The sequence below is a fragment of the Jatropha curcas genome, chromosome 9 (assembly GCF_041381405.1).
Source record: "Jatropha curcas cultivar XTBG-Jc1 chromosome 9, XTBG_Jcur_1.0, whole genome shotgun sequence".
Classification (NCBI taxonomy): domain Eukaryota; kingdom Viridiplantae; phylum Streptophyta; class Magnoliopsida; order Malpighiales; family Euphorbiaceae; genus Jatropha; species Jatropha curcas.
Genome location: NC_143159.1, coordinates 26,194,367 through 26,205,678, shown reverse-complemented (window position 1 = coordinate 26,205,678; position 11,312 = coordinate 26,194,367). Strand labels below are relative to the sequence as shown.

The window sequence follows — 11,312 nt, the reverse complement described above, 5'->3', positions numbered from 1 at the left end:
TAGTCGGATGACTAGATTGATATATTTTCACATTCGTGTGAATGCATGTGCGTGCAATAATTATTATTCCTTATAAACTCACATGTTGTTGCTTAACATTTCCAGGAATTAGATACTTCCGTGTTCCAGTTAAAGCTCTGTCTCTTTGCCCGCGAGCTAAACACATTTTTAAAGTTAGCAGTTATTTAAATTATATAGATGTGTGTATTAAAACTTGTTTATGTTTATCTATTAGTGAACTCAGCAGTTGTAGGAATAAAATCAATAAACTAATACGGATGTTTAAACAATCATTTACGAGAATGTTTGGGGATCTGTTAGCCCATATTATGAATGTATTATATTATAGTTGGGCCCGATCTATAAAATTGTATAAGATGTTAGATTTGGGCGGAAAATATAACAAGAATATGTGACTTATTATGCATAGCAATATGGGTTTAATGCTTGGAATTTGCATTGATATAGTTGAATTATGTAGTTAGGGTTACTACGGATCTCGGAGATCTTAAGCTTATTTGGACTCTAGTGCGGGTCCGGCTCATGGAAACAGGTCGTGACAATCATAAACTTAGTTTTAGAACAGGATTTTAAATAGATATATTAAATTTATATCAATTTTTTTTACGATGAAAAATTTGGGACAATCTTCGATAACGAATTGAAATTTCACCTCTGGTGGTAATCCCATATTAGCAAAGATTAGGGGAGTTGAAAAGCATATAAGTGAGAAGGATTTAAGGTTTTGAACTGAAATGTGGTGTCTGTGAAGAAAATCTTGTAACTTTATTGCCTAAGATTTTTGGTCAAGATTGAAGAGACTGGTCAGTTATATGAGGCTCATATATTTGAGGGGAGATAAAAAATTTCTCATTAGTTACTTGGAAATTTTGAAACATGTGGAAGTTATGTTAATTAATTCCAAAGTTATCAGTTGCTGCTATTAAATCTCCTATTTGTCAAAATGCTTCAAGGTTAGGTTAGATACTACCTAAAGAATATTAATTATGAAAATAAATAAATATACCAAAAAAAAGTAAATGCAACAAAAATATTATTACTATTGGCCTATATTCCCACACCTCTTCTAATTTAGGTTTCTCTTTGTTTTTACTTTTGTTTCACTTGTATTAGAAACTATAAATAACACAAGCTAAAAGCACTAATTTTATTATAATTGCGACATAAATTAGAGTCAACGTAGCCGGAACAATTATTTTAATTGCTTTCTCTTTTATCCTAGCTCATATCATGTATTAGCTAAATGTTATTGTTCATATAATTACCAAATCAATCTATCATTCGATTTTTAATCTATAATTCTATGCTTTTTGAATTCATAACACATCTAAGTTTGCGTTAAATAGGAAAATTAATAATCAATCAAAATTAAATTAAATTTATTTTTTTAACCAATAAAATCAATCCATAAATATATAGCAGGGCATATATACTTAGGCATGGCCGGTTCAGTGAACCGCCGGTTCCGGTTCACTGAACCGCCGGTTCGAGATGTTTAAAATTTTGAACCGGAACCGACCCTTGAACCTCCGGTTCCGGCACGGTTCAGCACGGTTCCGGCGAACCGACGGTTCAAATTACGGTTCCGATTCGGTTCCGGCATTACGCAAATTTTTAAAAAAATAATAAAATTTTTGATTCCGAATTCATGAATAAATAATAATTTTAAAATATTTAAATTTTATTAACTAAATGAATTATTATAAATTTTAAAAGAAAAACATCTATTAACTAACTTAGAACTATTATTACATTAAATTTTCAAAATTTGCTAATTTACTAATATAAAAAACTATAAATGGAATACAAAATTAATGGAATGAGTTGGAAATTATTATTTTCAAATACTAAGAAAATTATTTAAAAAATCAAATGAAGTAAATTTATGAATGGAAAAATTTGAGATTAGAGAAAGAATTTGGAATTGGATGTAAGAAAATAAAAAATAAACAATAGATAATTCCAACATTAAGGAAAATAAAGCAATAGAAAAAATAATGAACTGTGGAAATTTGAGAGAATTTTGATTGAGAATAAGAGAAGAGTTAGGATACAATTGATTGTGAAATAAAAAATTCATCAACTCATCATATTTATACATGTGTCTCATTTATTAGTTTTCCAAATTGTCCCTTATATAATTTAGTAAATTACAGTAAATAAATAAATAAATGATTAAAATGAATAAAATTTATTTACCAAAAAATAAATAAAAAACACCTATCATATCAAAAACTATCCGTTACACTCTTTTTTTGTACACTTGAAAGTATATTTGTTATATAAATCAACTATTCATGTACCATTTTTTATATAAATTAAGTCAAAAAATGTGTATTTTTTTCACAATTTTTTATAACTCATATACCATTTTACTTCTCTTCACCATAAATCAAATCAACTACAATCAAATCAATTGATATAAATTTTTTTATAAAAATTTTAAGCTACAATTTTTTGTGTATCCGGTTCGAACCGGACCGGAACCGCCCGTTCACCGCCGGTTCCGGGCCGGTTCCGGTTCATATTTTAACATCCACATGAACCTTAACCGGCCCTTGAACCGCCGGTTCCGGTTCAAAATTATGAACCGCCGGTTTCGGTCCGGTTCCGGTTCGTCTACAGTACGGTTCGATTCCGGTTCGGTTCCGGTTAGAACCGAACCGGTGGCCATGCCTATATATACTAACTAAAGAATTTATATTTAAATAAAAAACTTTAATCGCATTTTGCAATGACATAGTTGCATATAAAGTTTTATATTAAAGAATAATAACCAAAGAACTTATATTTAAAGAGGAAAAGTAATAACCAACCAAAATTAAATTACTTTTTTTTTTAACCAATATAATCAATTCATAAAATCAGCAAGGATGTGTATACTAACTAAAAAATTTATATTTAAATAGTTCAGAACTTTATGTATATTAATTTAACTTTATTAATTGTTGTTATCAAAACTCCTATTTGTCAAAATGCTTCAAGTTTGGCTAGGTATTACCTAAAGAATATTAATTATAAAAATAAATAAATATGCCAAAAAAAAGTAAATGCAACAAAAATATTATTACTATTGGCCTTTATTACCACACCTTTTCTAATTTGGCTTTTTCTTTGTTTTTATTTTTGTTTCACTCATATTGGAGCCTATAAAGGACAAGCTAAAACACTAATTTTACTGTAGTTCCAATATAAATGGGAGTCTACACAACTGAAATAATTATTTTAATTGTTTTCTCTTTTATCCTAGCTCATATCATATATTGGCTAATTGTTATCATTCATATAATTATCAAACAAATTTATTTATCGGAATTTCGTCTATAATTCGATTCTTTTCGAACCTCATAATAAGTCAAACTCTGCGTTAAATAGAAACACTAATAACCAATCAAAATTAAACTACCTTTATTTTTTCAACCAATAGAATGAATTCATAAATTTAGTAGAGGTGTATATACTAACTAAAGAATTTATAATTAAATAAGATAATTAGTAACCAATTAAAATTAAATTACCTTTATTTTTTCAATCAATAAAGTTAAAATCTTTCAAGATATTTTTATCAATCCATAAACTTAGTGGGGATTTTAGGAACCTAATGTTACCCTGTTTGTTGAGTTTAAATTATTAGCTATTAATTGTTGTAGTAGTTATTAGCTATTAGCTTTTAGCTGTGTTTGTACAATGGTTTAAATTAAAAATGTTCGGTAAACATAGTTTTTGTTGTTCAATTAGCTGTTTAACTTAAAATGATAAAAAAATTAATTAATTGTTTGTTAGCTTCAGAAAAAAAAGGATATGATTGTAAAAAAAAATTAACTAAAAGTTAAATGCTAAATATTAAAAACTAAACGTTAGAGTTTTTAACGTTTTATAAAAAATTTCATCAACTTCTAAAAGTTATGTTATCGAACATTACATAATCAATGTCGAAGGAAGAAATATCTTTCAGTGGTATCATTTATTTATTTTGAATTTTAGTGGAATTATATTAAAAACTCCAAAATTTTTCACTCAACATATATATTTTTTAATTTTTTTTATCAATTTAACCCTATTTTATAAATATTTTTTAAGAGTTGAGTGGGCCAATTGATCCCACTACATGTATTGTGGCTCCGCCCGGCTATAACTAATAAAAAATAGGGTTTTAACTTGATTAAAATGCGAAAAACTATCTCAAAAGCTGTTGCCAACAAGGTTTAAAAATATAATTGTTTTAATAAAAAATTATTTTTTAATGATTTGGTACATGGATGAATCCAGGTCTAGACAAGATAAGCTCAAAAAGTTTAAAAAATCATATTCGCTCTCTCTCACTTTGTTTACTTGTTATTTTTTTTTTTTTTTGGATATACCAAAATATTTACTTAATTTCTAAATTTATATATTAAATAATTATTTTTTTCATAATAATCTTTATAATTGTTTATTGAATGCAACGCTTTATTAATATCTTAATGAGTTAAGAATAAAAATGACAAAATAATTTTTATTGAGTGATTTCTTAATACGAGTATTCTGTCAAAATCATGCAAACAAAATGTGAGAAAGGAAGGAATATTTTCCCGTCTCAGAACAATTTTTTTTTTTTTAAAGTGATCGGTTAAAAGTTACAACTACAATTTTTTATGATTTAGACGACCGGTTGTAGTATATAACTAAGCACATGGAAATGTGCATGTTGTTTAGCCGATGGAGAACTGCTATGGCTTTGCCGCCATTGGCTTTTCCACAACTCCATTCAGCTTCTCATTCATTACTATTCTGATGGGAACGATGACCTTACTACTACTTCATAAAATCCAATAAACCACCATCTCAAGATGAAAAATCCATATTGCGACAACAATTACCTCCTGGTCCAAAACCATGGCCTATCATTGGTTGCCTACCTGAGATGTCCAAAAACGAACCTGCTTTCAGATGGATACACCATCTCATGAAACAAATGAACACTGAAATTGCTTGTTTTCGACTTGGGAACGTTCATGTAATAACGGTCACTTGCCCCAATATTAGCTGTGAATTCCTGAAAGCTCAAGATTCTAATTTTGCCACCCGACCCATAACCATGTCTAGCGGCGTTACTACAAAAGAGTACATAACAACAGTTCTTACACCTTGCGGAGACCAATGGAAGAAAATGAAGAGAATTTTAGTGACCCAAATGCTTTGTCCAGCGAAACAACTATGGTTTTATGGGAAAAGAGTAGAAGAAGCTGAGCACCTTGTCCGTTACGTGTACAAGCAATGCAGTGAAGGTGGTTTAGTGGATGTGAGGATTGCTGCAAGACACTATTGTGGAAATGTAATTAGGAAAATGGTGTTTAATAAGAGGTTTTTTGGAAAGGGAAAGAAGAATGGCGGACCTGGTTTTGAAGAAGAAGAGCATGTTGATGCTCTTTTTAGAATTCTTGATTATATATTTTCATTTTGTTTGTCTGATTATTTGCCATGTTTGAAGATCTTTGACTTGGGCGGTCATGAGAAGATTATTAAAGCGGCTGATGGGATTATAGGAAAATATCATGATCCTATAATTGAAGACAGAGTTCAACAATGGAAGAATGGAGCTAAGAAGGAAGCAGAGGACTTACTTGATGTTCTTATTACTTTAAAAGATGATAATGGCAATCCTTTGCTATCAAGGGATGAGATTAAAGCTCAAATTACTGTAATTCTCACCCTTATCTTAATTATTAATTTGTTGTAACGAGAAAGACCTACCTACGCCTGTGTATGTGCCCACCTATACATTGAATCAATTCTAAATTAAATTTTAGTTCAAATAAAGATATTTCTAACCATATACTAGAAAAAAAAAAACATTGTTTAAAAAACTTTTCTTTAATTGACTTGGTGTATGTGGGTGGGAAAGAAATGTCCTTTTGTAATTAACCTGAATGATTGGCTTAGTTTAGTAATTAAGCTTGCTTGTCATCTGAATCTAATACTCAAATCAAGAATTCGAAACTGCAAATCATATGTACTGAAACTGTTGAAAAATTAACCCTGAATTTGAAAAGAGTAAAGCTAAGATGGAAGAGGTGTACTTAACACTAATGATTACAATAAAATTAATCAGGACATGTTATGATATTTGCAGGAAATAATGTTAGCAACAGTGGATAATCCATCAAATGCGGTGGAATGGGCAATTGCAGAGATGATAAACCAAACAAAGATATTCAAAAAGGCAGTAGAAGAGTTGGATAAAGTGGTTGGAAAGGAGAGACTAGTTCAAGAATCCGATCTTTCACAGCTTAACTACATCACTGCTTGTGCAAGAGAAGCCTTTCGCCTCCACCCCGTAGCGCCTTTCAATCTTCCTCACGTCTCCATTGCCGATGCAACAGTCGCAAACTATTTTATTCCAAAAGGCAGTCATGTTCTACTAAGCCGGATGGGTCTTGGCTGGAACCCTAAGGTTTGGAAGGAACCGCACAAGTTCAAACCAGAACGCCACATCAAGAATGATGGGTCTGGAGTGACACTTACTGAGCCTGATTTGCGTTTCATTTCATTTAGCACGGGAAGACGCGGATGTGCAGGGGTGACGATGGGGACTTCAATGACTTTGATGCTATTTGCAAGACTTCTTCAAGGGTTTACTTGGAACGTTCCTCCGAATCAGACAAGTATCGATCTCAAAGAGTCCGAGAGTAGTTTAACACTTGCTAAGCCATTGGTTGCACTTGTGAAGCCGCGCTTGCCTGCGTACGTATATGACCAAATCATGCATGATCAATAAGAAAGGAGATGTATGGAATTGAGGCTTTAAACTTCTATTTCATAATATCCTGTTTCAAAAAGGAAAGGCCATGGAAATAGTGGTAATTATTTAATAAGTTGGGATTTCTTGTTAGAGTCCCTTCCAAAGATTGTTTTTCATCATATGTGGTTAGGGAGAGAAATAATTTTGCTGATGGATTAGCAAAGAAAAGAGTTGATATGTCTATGCCTTTTGTTGAGTCGATTTAATTGTTTTATGCTTTGATTATTTGATGTTTTGTTAAATGAGACCTTCTTGACTCAAGAGGAGTTCTATTAGGCACTCTTTATTAGGGGTAAGCAAACTTTGAAAAAAAACCAAAAACGAACAGAATCAGATTATTTTCTATTTTTGGTTTGGTTATTCGGTTTTCAGTTTCTGCTTTGATTTGAAATCTTCCATAATTTCGTTTTTCGATTTTTGGATCGGTTATTCCCAAATATTTGTTTTTTAAAAGAAAATCTATTTTTGGTTTTCTATTTTTACAGTTCGCTTGCACGCTCCTACTCTTTATCCAGATTGCATAGAAGTATCTGTAACTATTTATGTTCAGGTTTTTTACTTAACAATGTCAATATTAGGATATGGTGTATTGTGGACACCTGATGACTTGGGTGTAACTCTTGGTACTGTTAAGTTTTTTCTGAACAACATTAATATCAATAAAAAATAATTAAATTTGCTGATAAAAAAACTTCTATTTCATAATAGCAGATTATATAATTTTTATTTGGCAGGTTTTCGTAGAATAATGAATAAAAAGTTGCAACCTTTGAGCAGCTTTTACCCATGTTTAGATTTGTAAACTTCAAATTTTAAGATCAAGCAACAAATAGAAAATTCCTTAAATGTATAAAAAGCTTGACCCATCATGTTCATATTAATGACTTGAACTTGTATGATTTTATCTCTAGTTTTATTCACTGGAGATTAAATGGTTGGAATAATATTATTAACTACTTACTAAGAATGATCCTTCTCTTTATTCCTCCATCGGTAGTCCATCTTTCCTTTTTAGTTTGTTCTAAAATATAGTCCAATTTTCTTTTTTGCATTATAACTAATTTTTAAATTATCTATTATATTCTCATTAAATTTTATCTTACTTTAAATAACTCTCATTAATTCTTACTTATTGTTCCAATACAATAATTGCTCATGTGTTATTTAAGATTGGAATAATAGGAAAGTTATATGAATAAAATTGTTCTTTAACCATAATAAATCTATATGAAAATAGAAAGTGGACTATCTTTTTGGGACGGATGGAGTATTTATTTTGTTTTTGGTAGAATCCCTCCTCTTTATTTATTTTGGAAATTTTGAAACATGTGGAAGTTATGTTAATTAATTCCAAAGTTATCAGTTGCTGCTATTAAAACTCCTATTTGTCAAAATGCTTCAAGGTTAGGTTAGGTATTATCTAAAGATATTAATTATGAAAATAAATAAATCTGTCAAAAAAGTGAAAATATTATTACTATCGATCTATATTTGCCAAACCTCTTCTAATTTGGCTTTCTATTTGTTTTTATTTTTGTTTGACTTGTATTGGAGATTGTAAAAGCAAAAGCTAAAAATACTAATCTTTTTTTAATCTATATCAATTTAAAAGTTGAAACAATGAGAAAGTTTAAGACTTTTTCTTTTGTTCAGTATTTTTTTCTGGAAATTTTTGAAAGTTTTTTATTTTTTATTTTTGTGTCGTGATTTGACAGTTTAAGTATTTTGATTAATATTTTATTATAAACTATATATATTAAATTATTTAAATTGGACTTTATCTATATCTAATTAATCTATATATGTTAATTAAGTGTCATTTAATTGATCTTTTCGTATCTTGTCGAAGATGTGAGTAGCTATTTGATGAATAATTTAGCACGGGAAGACGCAGGGGTGACATTGGGACTTCAATGACTTTGATGCTATTTACAAGACTTCTTCAAGGGTTTACTCGGACCGTTCCTCCTAATCGGATTGCAAACTTTATGCATGATAATTTACATTTTGACTTGAGCCTTATTTCAACTTATAGATAGGATTATAAATATTATATTGGCACATACATACACACATGATTATGTACGAAAGCTACTTCTAATGGCAATTTGGTCAAAATATTTATCACCACACAATTATATTTTTTTTTCAATTAAATAAAATTAAACATCTATACATGAGCATTTTTGTCTGGGTTGAATTAGTACAAAATATTGCAAAATTTATATGCAATTAGTACATATAAATGTGCTGTTTTTAAGTGATAGGAATGTAAATAAGGAAGATATAAAAGGATTGTGTGGGAAAACTCTCACAAATATGATTCAACAAAGGCATAAAATTTAGTATTAATAGGATACATATTAATATATAAATATTCAGTAAATTGATTGAATAGATTTATAAAATTATGGTTGAGTGTTTGCTAGAGAAGTAATAAAAATAATTGATTAAAAAAATAATAATAAAAAGAATGTATAGGCACATTTGAAAGTGTTGGGCTATTGGGCCGGGGAAAGACAATATGCCTAAACTAAAGGTGACTTTGTCAATTTACTGTTATCACAAGATATATATTATAATATACTATTTTACTTTTTTGAATAATATCAATTTAGGCTTAATCACCAAAAAAAGCTTGAACTTTTGAGTTTTTTTTTTTTTTATTTGCCCAACACTTTGAATTTTGTCAAACTAAAAGTACCGTCAATTTTGGCATCCATTTAGAGTCCATTTTTGTGTGGTCAAGTGATGCAACTCTAGAAGCCAAGAAACCTATTTGCCGGATTTTAAGGTTGCTAATGGTGTGAGTTGCTTGTCGAGAATCCATCAAGAGTCCGTTAATTGTAAAACTGTACCAAACTCTTTCAAGCTTGCAGTGAGATGGGAAAGAGATTGTCTTAATAACTCAATATTTCAATTTAGAAATTCTAAAAGCAAAGATAAAATGCCAAAAGATGGCCACATGGATGTAAGTTGGTGTTGTAGACCACATAAGCAACAAATTGAAATACTCTGGACATATGTTATAATTGACAAAGTAAAATAAGTCCGAGATAGTAATTGATGACATTAAAAATATTGACTAAATTTATAAAAAAATGTCAAAATTGACTTCTTTTTTTTTTTTTTTTTTTTTTTTTTTTGTGATTTAGCTGTCAATTTATATTCAAATCTAACAACGATTAGATTTGAACTCAAAACCTTATAATCCACGAATAATTTTAAAGACAAATTTAGTATCATTAAACTGAAATTTATTTATATACTATTTTCTTTTTATATTCCGATTAACCTTTGTTGATTTAATCAAAACTCATTTCAATAATACCCTAGTAATTGTCACTATAATGAATAGATTCTCTCTTTGACCAAGAAAGAGGCAAGTGAAGTGGATATTGGTGGTGGCTTTGTATCCGCCATAGATATATTTGTGCTTGGTTGACATACTTCTTTCTATTATTAATTCGTCCTTGCCCTCAGAGAAATTCAAATTTTTTTTTACTATATTTTGCTTAGTCATATTCATACTTCATATGTATATTAGTGCATACCTCTTGGAAACTAAATATAAACTTAATTAATAAAGCATTACAATTAAGGTTGTTGAAACAATTTTAAAGTTGTGCCCAAATAAAAAGTGGAATATAGATATAAAGACTTTTTTATAAGTAGCTCGCAACAATTAAAATGTTTAGCCATATTAGAACACCTGACTAGCATACATAATCTTTTTCGTGCTCATATATATAAATTGAGCACATTTTTACCAAATAGCTCATAAATGTAGCAGTTACTCTTGCTTTGGAAACGTATAATCATTAATTGCCCAACTCACCTTTTACCTGCCACTATGCTCATTAATTGAGCCGAAATAACGACAATAACAAGTGTTACTCCTGCAAGCATTAACCAATTACTAGATACAGTCACAAAAACTTATGATTTTTGCCTTCCACTTGAAATGAATAAGGTTTTTCTAACTTGAAGACTTGTATATATGGTGCAGGTCCTAAAGTGTCAAGGTGGCAATCAAACACATGTTCAAAAACATCTTAATTAGGAATGACAAGTTGCCTACCGTGATTGAGGTAGACACTGACATTGTAAGGACACAACAACAACAATAATACATCCTCTTGCAAATATATTTACCGATTGATGATTAGTCTCCATCTTCTAGATTATATGTTCACAATTTCATTGTTAGTGCCCCAGTTTATGCATGTGGTTGTCATTAATACATGTTCACAGTTAGTTTCACGTTTGTGATTCAGTATTAATATATGTTTAGACTTCTTTCTCCAAATTTGCGCTTAATTACTTTTATTTGCTCACAGTTTTACGAGTAGTGTACCAATTAATGAATGAGAAGTTTTTAACATGTGGATATCTTTGTTCAAAATGAACCCTAAAATAATGTTGTCGTATGAAAATCCTAGCCCACTTAATAAATCAGTCCGCATCTTAAGAAGTTGTGCACGTTTTAATAATGTGATAGTTTTTTACA

General features: G+C 29.8%; 1 protein-coding gene across 1 annotated transcript; it reads left to right on the top strand.

The window, feature by feature from the left end:
- Window positions 1-4,909: 4,909 nt before the first annotated feature.
- Window positions 4,910-6,797, top strand: LOC149493917 (phenylalanine N-monooxygenase CYP79D16-like). Its single transcript, XM_089726193.1, has 2 exons — window positions 4,910-5,701; window positions 6,134-6,797. The coding sequence occupies exons 1-2, from the start codon at window positions 4,925-4,927 to the stop codon at window positions 6,776-6,778; spliced, it is 1,422 nt and encodes a 473-aa protein (XP_089582319.1). The 5' UTR covers window positions 4,910-4,924; the 3' UTR covers window positions 6,779-6,797.
- The last annotated feature ends 4,515 nt before the right edge of the window (window positions 6,798-11,312 follow it).

Coding starts and splice junctions, on each gene's coding strand:
- LOC149493917 (XM_089726193.1), top strand. CDS start 4,925: ATGTCCAAAAACGAACCTGCTTTCAGATGGATACACCATCTCATGAAA. Junction 5,702..6,133: donor AGATTAAAGCTCAAATTACT/GTAATTCTCACC, acceptor TGATATTTGCAG/GAAATAATGTTAGCAACAGT.